Raw genomic sequence first — 12,447 nt, 5'->3', positions numbered from 1 at the left:
GGAGAAGTAAATTGTATAATTATGCTCAATGGGGTTAAACGGTACCAAAACAGAGTGGTGGGAACAGGGGGAGGGGTGGCATCTGGTGCAGGGCCTGGACAGGAGGCAGAACGGGGCGAGCACAGTGAAGAGAGAGGAGAGATAATACAAGAGCTACACGCTGGCTCTATTTAAAACACACAGTCACTGCAGGAAGCACTTTGAACAGGTGTAGAGTGAGACTTTGGCAGCATGTGCAAAACGCCAACAGCAATTTTCCTAAAAAGTATTGTGATGATTTATGTGTAAAACAAACATCCTGAACTAGATGTTTGATAGGGATTAATAGCACAGTCCTAACCTGAACAATCTCTCAGGAGTGGCTTTAGGGGGTTTAAAAAGGCCTCTCATTTGTGTGTTTAAAGGTGTGTTATGCAACTTTTTGTGTAGAAAAAAAAAGTTGATATTTGTGCATATTTGACCTCATAGTGACCCAGCTGCATGAGTGGTCAGCATGGCACCTTTACTTCCCATCACAGAGGTCTCCGGGACGCAACATGATCAATTGCTTGGAAGGTTTTCACTGCTGACGGACCTTCTCACCAGAAAACCTTTAAAACAATTTATCCTGGGGCGTTGTAGACCACTATGATCAAAAGTAAAGGCACCGTGCTGACCACTCATACAGCCAATGGGTCAAATACTCACTAATATCAACTTGTTTTCCCACACAAAAAGTCGCATAATGCACCTTTAACTCATTTTACATGTGACTACAGTGAGAAGAAGCTTCTGACCAACCCAGCCCAGTCAACGACAGTTAAATCTCTACTACAATGGAAAATTCCTTGACGACTGAGAGCCTACACAGACACAGTGCCCACTACAGGATTACTTTTTGAGCCTTCCACTTATATCTGAAGCTTCAATAGAGAAGTGGAACCCACATGTTTAATCATTGAAATGAAGCAAGGGTTAAATGTTTGTGTAACTTAAAAGCATCCTCCTCTACACGCCTCCCCCAAACACTTATAATGGCTCACTGCTCAAGTATGCTTGGCCTTTAAAAACACAATATAAAGGCAATGACTACACCACGAGGACATTTGGGTACATGCCTAAAATACCCTCCATTATTGATACAAGTTAATGCGATTTCTACGGCCTTTTAAGTGTTTATAGCGGCTTAACTAGGCTAGCACTTATTGACATTAGTGCTTTTGGGTAGCAATGCATTTCGGAAGCATGGCTAACTGATCCCATTAAGTGTGATGATATAGAGCTTTTGTTCAGTGGCTCTTCAGCAGCTGACCTCCTGCTGTGGGGAGATTCACAGTGCTAGAATTACATGATGTGTACTCAAGCATGAATAGCATAAAAAGAAAAAAACAAATAGGGCTGGGTGCCGCTAAACGATACAAGTATTGAAAAAAGAGGTTAAGAACAGGAGGGGCTGGCACAAGTCACTATAAAAATTCTAGCACGTCATATTTTACTCAGAAATTGTTATATCGGTAATTTATTTAAAGATTTTGAACCAAGTATACCTCCTTATAAAACATTTGATCTTCCAAGTTACCTCTAGGCCTAGATCAAGATCAAATCAGGACTAGGGTTGCAAAGGGGTCTAAAAATTCCTATTCCTATCATTTACCCACTGCTTATGTTTCCGAACCACAAATCATGCATATTTTAGTCATGTCACACCCACTTCAGAAGAAATGCGAGGCTCCATATCGTCACATTCCAACGGCAAAGTTTTACATCATAATTTTGTTTTATCACACCCAGTGATTGGTCAAGTTCACTGGTCGTAAACTCAGATTATGACAGACACTGCCCAATAGGAGGAGTTGTTAGAGCCGGTGTCTGACATAAAGCAGCAGTAAACAGAACAGACCTGGATTATAGAACAATCTCTACCGACTGACACATTGGCACAGACTCTACTATACAACTATAAACACTGTCCTCTTCAAACGCTGGTGTCAGACATGGCGAAGAGGATTTCTTTCACCCTCACTGTAAAAGATATTTCATTGTATATCAAATCAGATTCTTACGCTGCAGTTTATATCCATCTGTAAAGAAGCAATTCCCATATATTCCTGCTAAAATCAGGGTCAAAAAAGGTCTCATCCCTAAATTGGACTAAATTATGTCTAACCTTGGCGTAAACCATGTCTAAACCAGGAAGTCCAAGTACCATCAGTGGCACATGTTTGAGAACCACTGGTTTCGTCAATACGAGACCAGTAGAAATGGTCAGAACAGCTAACATTTGAACTTCAACTTCGGCCAGTATTCACAGACAGTAAACCTCACAGCATTTAAACAACAGTACTGAGTGATGCGCAAGGATCAATGTATGTGTCCCGGGGGCCATGGGCACTGCCATAATGAGGAGAGGGCAGAGGTCAAGGTATGTCAGGATGCAAGGCTGGTGGTGTTGACAAGCAGGGCCATGTGAACGGCAAAGTGAGCAAGTAGAGCTCGCACAGCATCAACATTAAAGACATGAGCAAAGAAAATATAACATCGAAATCGCTGATTGGAAGACATGCAAAATTAGAATATCGAATTTATCTCCAATGTCAAGAACTGTGGAAAAAGTGGAGAGAAAAAATGAGGAAGAAATCGTGGAGGAAGGTGGAAAATCGGGAGAAAATCGCTAAATCTAGGACACTAGCACAATGTCATTATTACAAAATACACCTCCCGAGTCCCGACTATTCTACTATTCAAGCGTAGCAGGAGCTCTGGTCTACAGCTGATGTCACGCCTGTGTTTGTGTGCATTTGTGTCCACCGATGGAGAAGGAGGGGTCCGGCTGAGGCTGGAATGCAGGGGTACACCAACATGAGGTCATGAGAATTATCGGATGTTTGCGGAGCGGAAAGACGAGATGTGAAAGGGAGATAAAGGAACAGGGCAAAACCCACAGAGTCCGCTCCCAACAGCTGCTGGGGCTCACAGCAGCGATGAGGCACTGGCTCTGCTAATGCTGCCTCAAAGGCTTCGGATACACTGGGGATTTCCATTTGGACTGGCCTACAAGTAGCCCCTCAGCCTAAACTGATTGCAGCACTGGGCAGTCAGTGGGGCGAGGGTGTGGCTATCAAACATGCTGCAGCCAGGATGAGGCAAATGAACTCACAGTGAACTGAATGTGATCTAGTATGGGACAATATGAACCATTGTAGTGCCGTTTCTGGTGGCTCACCATCCCCATGTTGGCCTTTAGCCCTCCTCTCAGCTCACCCTCCACCCCCGGCTCAAGCAGACCATGCCCATGTGTGAACAGCCCTTATCGCTGAAGCATGATCCAACCATAACACAGCTTTGGCCCACTTATGAAGACTTAAACCTCTAAGAATTGAGCCACACAAAACATAACTCAAAATTTCAAACAAATAAGTAATTTAAATAGAAATGCAAAGCACAAGTCTAGAATAAAATTACGACTGTGAGGTCAACCAAAGAACCTTTGCCTTTTTTCATAAAGGAGTCTGCAAAGATGTGTTTTAATTGCAGAGTTTTGTGCGCAAACAAGCAAAAATATGGAAACATGTGGTTCTGAGCCTAAATATAGCTCACTATGGCATCACATGGTGGCAGAGCACAGCCGACCCATTAGTCCACATTGTTTTATTAAAGTCCGACAAAGAGCATTAGGTCCCCAAAGCCTCCTGCAGCGGTGCTTTTTCATGATGCATTATTGTGGGCTCTACATGGCCAGGGGGCAGCTCTGAGAAAAGCCGACTTTGTGCATAACTGTCTCCTTACGTCATGGCGGCCGCTGTATGGGAAGTGCTCTCCTATGCGTTCCCCTGGGTGTCTGACTCTGGACGTGTGTCAGTTGTTATCTATGGACCCTGTTATATCTGTGTTTGGGCTTATGTTTGAGCTCAGGAACATTTTGTTTCGGCATTGGTGAGTGTCTTGCCTCTAGCACCATCTGCTCAAGTTAACCAAGGCAAAAGATGTCAGATAAGGAAACATGTAACAAGAAATTACAAGTAAACAAGCAACTGATGGCTTATCATAGACATTTCTTCTTCCATGAACTGAGGCCAATTATAATGGCCTCTAACAATGGTTCTCAATTGGTGGGTCAGGATTCCAAAGTGGGTCACAGGAGCATTTCTAGTGGGTCATGGGCCACTGCCAAATGTGGTGTTGTTTTCATAGTGGGACAGTTGGCTTTATAATCAAAATGAGGACATTTTGTAATTTGATGCTATATACACTAAACCGGGCCAAACTGAAAAATGTTTTTATTACAAGAGGCAGGGCTCGACACTAACGTAGTCCCGTCGTCCCGGGGACGAAAAAAAAAATGCACGGGACGAGATGAGATCTTACCCGGGACGGTCTCGGGACGATAGGCCTTTTTAATATATATGTATTTTTAGGGCTGCAATGATTCATCGATTAAATCGATGAACTCGATTAGTAAAATGCTTTGAATAATATTTTCCCGCTTCGATGATTTGCTTAAGTAATATTTCTCATTAAAACCGCATGAAACGGGGCCTACGCGCTCGGAACTAAGTGGCGCTTGTTTCCGCACGGCCGCTTTTGAAGAGCACAGCTCTATAGTTGTAAACAACAGAGCGGAGCTCGCTGTGCTAAACCTCGTAGCCGGGCAGAGCCAGGTAGCGGAGCGGAAACCAGGCTGTTGTAATCATCAAAACACGGCTCAAACAAGAAGAAACTCCGCAACGAGAGGCGAAGACGGGACGGAGGCGAACGAGGCGAAAGGACACGACTCCCCCCGCTCCCGCCACAACAATACTGACAACTGCATCAGTGATGATTTACCATCAGGACGATCTACACTTTCATCCACTGTTACTTCAAAGTGTGACATGATAAGGTAACTTCTCTCCTTTCCCCCCTCACCAAACACAGACTTTTACATCCTACTGTATCTACTCCTCCGTCGCTGCAAAGTGGTTTGCGCTAAATATCTTTACGCTGTATCTACGATTTAAATTAAGATAAATAAAAACACAGATTTACGTAGAGTGACCACCTGTCCCTCTTTTGACTGTCCTGCAGAGCCATGTCGTTCTCCTCCATGCTTAACATGTCCCACTTTATTACTGAAGCCCTCATGATTTTTGTGTTTAACTGCTTAATAATATATTGCAATCTGTTGCTCGCCCAGTGTTATAAAAGTTGTAATAATGAAAAGGTTGGTCTTTTTTAGTGGGATAAAAAAAAACACCCTGATCTATAAAAAACTAAACTAATTTCTCTGTACTTCAAAGTTCTGCCAAATTGTCCCACTGGTCTGTTTAAACTATTTATGGTGGTCACACTATTTCAAAAGCAGAATAAAACTCCAACAGTCAGACTGTTTCATCTGTACTTTAAATTTCTCATATCCATCCTTTCATTGCTCACAACAAATACATTTATGAACCATAAACACTGACACATTAATCCCTGCTATAGCAAAACTATGACAAAAATACTTAAAATGTTTCTCCTCTTTTAGGAAACCCCTCTGGTTGAGATCCTGGGAAAGAAATGAATCACCTGAGCTTCAGCAGAACATTTCAAGATTCTGTTTCCAGTCAGGACCTACTTCACTTGAATAAGAACAAAAGTACTGAATAATATGAAGACACTCTGAAGCTGCTCTGTCTCCTCGTCATGGACATAAGGACAGGCGTCTCTTAATGAGAGTCAAATGTTGCTACTTTTGGGACAAACTAAGAAATTAAGAATAAATGATGTTATTTTTAGCAGAAAGATCCTTTGTTTGAAACAGTTTTTTCTCCTTTTATAATCTGCTCTAAAGTCATGAAATGTAGTTTTTCAATATAAATGCAATACATATCTGATTACTCGACAAATTGATGTAAATAATCAATAGTTGCAGCCCTAATGTTTATGTAAGCGATTGTGCATGCTCCCCTCTTCCTATAAAAGAGCGAGAGCTCTATAAAATTCGGGACGGTTCAAATCCATTTCGGGACGATGCCAAATGGTTTTCGGGACGGTGTCGGGACGGTCATGAAAAAAGTTAGTGTCGAGCCCTGCAAGAGGACACAGATTTTTTATTTGGGCCACAAATAGCTATGATAGTTTGAAGGAGGTTCCTGACTATAAACCAACTAAACTAGTCAAGAACATCATCCTTTAAATCTTTCAAACTAAATTAGACATGGTACAGTACAAAGAGCATAGCTTTCATATAATGATACTGCCAAGAAATAATATTTTGTTATGGAAAGCCTTGGAGGTCAACAATAGGCGAGGTGATTAAGGGGTTCGGTACCATTTGTTGCATAGACCTAAGAAACAACTTCATTCAGTCACTCACTCTTAACCTACAAACCACTGAACCCCTGGTCTTGGCATTACCATAGAAGAAGAAATCCCTTGAAATGTAGGAATTTGCAGTTTACACCAACAACATTGTAACTGTTCCATATGCGGGAAGTCTCACAGTGATATCACTGAACACAGTCTCCTCCTGTAAATATATCAACAGGGGAAGTGAGTGGTAGCCATTTTAACATGATAGATGACTAAATGACATGACATTGTCGAGTGAAAAAGGCAAAAAGAAAGTCATATCAAGATTTTTGTTATGTGCGCACAAGGCATCAGGACTTTATATCTCAACTGTAAGAGCATTTACCCCTACATTGGAAAAAATTCAAGACTGAGTACAAGTCTCGGCTCAAATTCTTAACAATTTCACAAATTTACATGCTCTTCACAGCCTTCTTTAAGACATATCTATCTTTAATTTATTTATTCAGTATTCCCTGTTCGCCTTAAAAACAGATGTCAAAGCAAGGATTAGCCCTGTTTGGGTGGCAAACTAATCTAAAGCAGAAAAAGTTTAAAAGGTGTCTACGTCTGATAACAGTGTGTTAATTAAAGGCTGCTTTTGGCTTGTTTTACTATCGGCATATGCTGCAATTCTGTGGCTCCTGACAGATCAAAAGGGAAGAAGTCAAGTCACAATGTATACACGCAGCAAATCATAAAAAGTAAGCAACAAACAACAAGCTTAACAATACCGTTACAACTAATTGGGTAATAGCTTTGTCACCAATGCTCATCAAGATGTTTTAATTCTTAAACAAATACCAACTGCTTTTCTCCATATTGAACATTGGATTGGGTCACCGGATATTGGATGAGCATATAACTGAAATCATCAAGCATACATCCAATATAAGTAGCCTGTATTTACAATCAGCACATCTATATATGAACTCAGAACAAAAATGGAGGGTTTTCTTCAACATGTCATGGGGATAATGTTTAATGACAAGCACCACTATTTAGCATCTACTCACCTGCTTCAGCACTTTGACTTTCCAAAAACAATACCTTGATGATCCACACACAAAGCACTCCTGACCCTATCGGTGTTGCAAATGTTCACTGTAAACCACAGAATGCCCCTAGTACATAATTCATGAAAAACAAACTATCCATTTCTTATTGGGCTCTCAAAGGCTTCCTGGCAGTATTTCATCACACACATTGACAAAGTATTGATACATTAGTCGGAGTCCATCATTTTGACAACTTACAACAGCTGCTAAATAATTGTATCCAAGTTTAACATATAAAAATGGGCATCAAGTTACACACACTGCTTGAAAACTAACCCGAATGCAATTTTACTATGAACAGAACCTAAGGATGCGTGCTCAGCCAAATGTGGGCCACCCAGGATGTAGCTTGGAATAAAACAAGACAGGAAACCAATGGGAATGAGCGGATAAACAATGAAGGAGGCTAACTTTGTCAACTTACTTGTATTGAGTCGTTCGCCATGGCTGTCCCAGTTATCGTCTAACTTTGAGGCTTGGAGTGACTTGTCCTTAATATCAGAGCAGTCTCTTCTCAGTGAAAGGGTAAATAAAAAGCCCAAGGATGAGTTATTCCCCAAGCCAATTTACACCAACTTTTACAAAGCGCCCGCTGACACAAAGGCGACCAGCCTAATCCGCATTGTCGGCTTGTGTGGCCGCGCCTGAAAAGAAACTCCTTGTTGATTTTTTTTTTTTTTTTTTAATAACCTAACACGGAAGCTAGAACATATATATTTACAAAGTAGCATTAAAAAAACGCGACAGTCATTTGCATCAGAGTATCCGACGCCTGCTTTCACGTGAACCTCTCACACATTGTTCTTCCACGCAGCGTGTTGGCCATTCAACAGCTAGCATGAGCCCGTCCCGATTCACAGATCATCTGCTGTCATGTTTCGAGCCCATCTCCTCAAAAAAGGCGAACAAAATACAAAATGATAGATAGTCCGTGTCCTCTCGACTTTTACCGGGAACATCCGTGTAACGTGAACACGCCTCAGTCTGTTGTTCGTATCACATGCCACAGAAAGCCGACTGTCAGTCTTTCCAAGCCACTGTTCACCACTTGCACAAAGTGAGGCCCGAAAACGCAAAACACGAAACCACCGCAACCTATGCAGTGACGTAACTCTCCTCAAAAACAGAAATAAAGTGATGAAATATCAAAGAGTAGCTAACTGTGGCTGCAGAGGAGAGCAGACCGTAGGGCAGACACTTGTACACAGCCTCTGAACGCATCCTCGGCCGCTGATTGGTCCAGCGCTGAGCCGCGAGGACGCGCCCGGATGTGTCATGTGACTCAGCACGAACTTCAACTGGACTGTCACCAACTGTTGAACGTTATTCTACAAACAAAACTTATTACAGTATAAGTTATATTACAAATTACACTTGTAATATACCCTGAAAACTTGTAATAACACTAAATATCCCCAGGTTGGCCAGGTCTACCTTACCAAGAGTCTTACTCAAACAGACTGCAGAGTCGATTGAGTTGGATGAGTTTTTATCATCCATTAACCTTTGACCTTTATCCACCAATTAAGCAACGCATGCGCGCCCCAGCTAACGTTAGCAGAGTTTAAAACTTACATTAGGTAAGAACAAATGTGTTTGTTAACTTTTGCGTTGAATATATATATATATATTATTTTGTTTGTGCAGATTAGTTTTATGGAGCAAATGTATCTCACCACGAGTGTGCGCTTTGCATCTATGCCCTGTTCACGACAGGCTGCACCTTTGAGGCCACAAGAGTGATGGCAAACAGTGAACTCCAGACATCAGACTCACCAGTAGCACCACAGACAAGTGAAGTCGAGTCTTTCAGAAAATCTTGGGAGTCAAGCTGTAATAAAGAGGCACTCACAGGTCAGAAAACCATCAGTAGGTTTTTAATGTTTATGTCAGTTACTAAGACAAACTGCGTTTCAGAAGTAATAACAGTATACGTGGACTTTAACTGGCTAAGTAACAAATAAAAGGTATAATCCACACGATAGAAAAAAAAATCTGTTTTAATCATTTGCTAAAGAGACTATGAAACTGTTTGACAATGGGTTTAATTTTGGATGTTTTTGCAGCGGAGCCCCTCTCGTTAATGGCTGGTGTTGCTATGGCTCCCTCGTGTGACAAAGAAATAAAATACAGTTGCACCTGTGACGCCTGCTACTTTCTAGAGGCGAGAGTGATGGACCTGCAGTCAGCGAATCTGCAGCTACACTTCTTCATGAGCAGAGCAGAGGACATGCGCAAACATCTCATAGAAGGGTACAGCCATATGCATCAGATCAACTGAGCAGGCCCAAAACGGTTTTGGTTGAGTCAAGGTTTTGGCAAAACCTTGACTCAACTGTGTCTGTGTCCAGGATTTCAGGTGGGGAATCCCTTGCTGCATCTTTGCCAAGTTTTCTGTTCACCTGTCAGCCCTTCTTTAACCACCTGGAATCAACTGCTCGTTGCACCCTCAAGGAGAAGAGCCTTCTGTCCGAGTCAACAGTATGTTTTTATTTATGGAAAACATAACGGATATTAGAAGCAGAGCCTTGCAATAGCAATTCACAATATGCCCATCTAGTAAAACTTCCTAACCAATATATTGTCTACTCTATTAATGCGTCAGAATGATGAATGTCAGCAACAATCTTTCGTGCAAGATTAAAGGTGCATCTGCCAAAAAGGAAATGCCATTAATGTGTTCAACTGAGACAGGATATTTAGTGGATTCCATTACATTAGCTAAATGATTGCAGCCTTTACAATTTGGTAATTGCAGCTAATGAAATTGTAATTATGATGCATGATTAAGAGCGAATTTGTGATTAAAGCTGCACTACCTAAATTTCTCCATTGTCAAACCGTGAAAGTCGAATTTGAGTAAAATGTATCAGCTGAAGTTTACTCTATTGCAAGATAATATTGTGATTACCTTTAATTATGCATCCCTGTACTCCACCAACCCAATGAATAATATAATAAACAACTATTTCTGTGTGTTTTTGAAGTGTTCTCAGTTGTTGGACATCTCTGAGACTCTGATAAATAAATTGGAAAACTTAGTGTTGACATTTGCCAGCAATGAACTTCTTTCTGTGGATGAAACTGATCCCAACAGGTAGTATACACACGAGAGTGAATTAAAATGAATCTTTGCATTTTACAGTAATTCTATATAGCAATAAACAATAACACACATCCCTCTTGTTTTACAGCATCTCCCACTTCCATATTGGCCAGTGGGAGTTAGGTCCAATGAAGGTGACATCTTTCCATTACTGTCAGCCCACGCCTTATTTGGCCCAGGTCAATACCGGATTGTACAAACGCATGCGCTGGAATGTGGACAGAATGGAGGACGCAATGCAACAACCACAGAAAGAAGTAGAGATGGAAGCAGACGACACTGAATAGTAAGGATGCCTTTTATTTCTTAATTTCAACTGTGAGTTGTTGACTGTTAATGGTTTGGGCGAAATGTATTGAATTATTTTCACACAAATTATATAAAATTCACTGTTGGCTCAGTAATTGCCAACAGAGAAGAGGGGAATTATATTTGTACAGCAAACATGCAATTACTGCAAAGTAATTTTACAAACATATATTTTCAATCCAAAATACATTAGATACAATGTAATTAAAAAAAATAATAGAATAAAAAATAACGCACTTTGGGAGCCCCTGAGACAGATGACCTTAAGAAAATTCCTCATAGCCAATCGTGTACAAAGTGCAAATATCGAATGATCAGTTTGTTTGTTTTGTAGTTACTTCCTGTGTTTTGAAGATATCAACGCGCTGCCCGGAGGAGACAATGAAAGCATTTCTAATGGCAATGTAGTGAGAGTGTGGTCCATTGGTCAATGGATCCAAGTTTATCCTGAAATGAATGACATAGACGACTGGTGGGTGGATTTTTATTAAATGTAAATTATACAGTAGCGGTTTTATAAATTACAGACTTGCATTACCGATTGTTTGGTGCCAGGGTCCTCTGCAGGATTCCCCAGGGCACATACCTGAAACGTGTGATTTTGGGCAGCGAGGAGCCATCATGCCGCATTGCTACCGACTGTCTGCAGCAGCTCCTAATGTTGGACCTGAAGAATTCAAGCCAATGAGGACAGTTTTCATACAATGGGTTAGGTTCTATTAATGGTTCCTTTTACATGTGGGTTTTAAAATACGATTTATATTCAGTTAATGTTCAAAGATTTTACTGTTTGTACATGTCCCAGTTTGTAAGAATTGTATATTTTTTAACACTAAAAGAGACAAACAGTATTTAAAAAAAAAGATTTTATTTACATTCTGATTGCATTGAAATAATTACACACAAATACACAACTGGAAATAAGCTGCCATGTTTTGGGTAAAAGTACCCTGCTCTCATTGAACAATCAACATATCGATCAGTAAGACACAAGCAGGCTAATTTTCACAATACAAATGATCCCATGTCTGTAACAAAATCAAATCAATTCAGTAGACTCACATTAAAAAAAATGCAACTTGCATATAAAGTAAATCCATTCTCCATTTCTAGATTAAATTTAAATACATTTCTAATAAAATTCACTCTTAAAAGGAAGTCCTAAACATTTTAAGTAGAAAAGGATGCATTTACCCATCAGTACAGTAAGCAGTCATCTAACAAGACAGATAAACAGTTCGGGGAGGCGCAACAGCAAATACTGTGGCTTGTCCATGAGGTATGAGAAACAAACATTTAGTGAAACTTCCCAATGAGCAGTTTCTCTTTGCAAGATTTGGATGAAGAGTGGACTAAAGTAGGGAAGACAAAATGTAGGTTGCATTTGCAGAGCTAGAGGTGTGAGCAGCCAAAAAGTTAACTAGTATGTGTCAACAAATCAGACCTTCTTACATTTTATTTATTGTGATCAGCAAAAGAAAATAAAAGTAAAAAAAAATCATACTTCTAAGATTAAATGCTACATGTAAGGGAGACCAGAACTAATCAGCCACAGGACAACACTGATAGACTTGGACATACTGACAAACTGACAAATTCTTTAAAATTACTAAAATAACTGGTGCTTCCCCAAGATACTTTATTTCACAGCACTGTTGGTAATGTCCCAGAGTTTTCATGTTA

At 40.6% G+C, this 12,447-nt stretch overlaps 2 protein-coding genes across 2 annotated transcripts in view; one reads left to right on the top strand and one right to left on the bottom strand.

The window, feature by feature from the left end:
* The window catches only part of pkn1a (protein kinase N1a), a 41,415-nt gene extending 32,839 nt beyond the window's left edge, over positions 1 to 8,576 (bottom strand). Inside the window, exon 1 of the mRNA XM_079554322.1 lies at positions 7,774 to 8,576. Coding sequence (XP_079410448.1) covers positions 7,774 to 7,794 — 21 coding nt within the window. The 5' untranslated portion in view covers positions 7,795 to 8,576. The remainder of the gene's footprint in view (positions 1 to 7,773) is intronic.
* A 946-nt stretch (positions 8,577 to 9,522) lies between these two features.
* cUnh19orf67 (chromosome Un C19orf67 homolog) lies at positions 9,523 to 11,452 on the top strand (the record flags this gene model as incomplete). The annotated part of the gene is made up of 6 exons (XM_079553670.1): positions 9,523 to 9,602; positions 9,701 to 9,830; positions 10,337 to 10,446; positions 10,544 to 10,741; positions 11,099 to 11,236; positions 11,320 to 11,452. The coding sequence occupies 6 exons, from the start codon at positions 9,523 to 9,525 to the stop codon at positions 11,450 to 11,452; spliced, it is 789 nt and encodes a 262-aa protein (XP_079409796.1).
* Positions 11,453 to 12,447: the final 995 nt, after the last annotated feature.

The sequence above is a fragment of the Gobius niger genome (assembly GCF_951799975.1).
Source record: "Gobius niger genome assembly, chromosome: 3".
NCBI lineage: Eukaryota > Metazoa > Chordata > Actinopteri > Gobiiformes > Gobiidae > Gobius > Gobius niger.
This window is presented reverse-complemented; position numbering and strand designations above follow the sequence as displayed.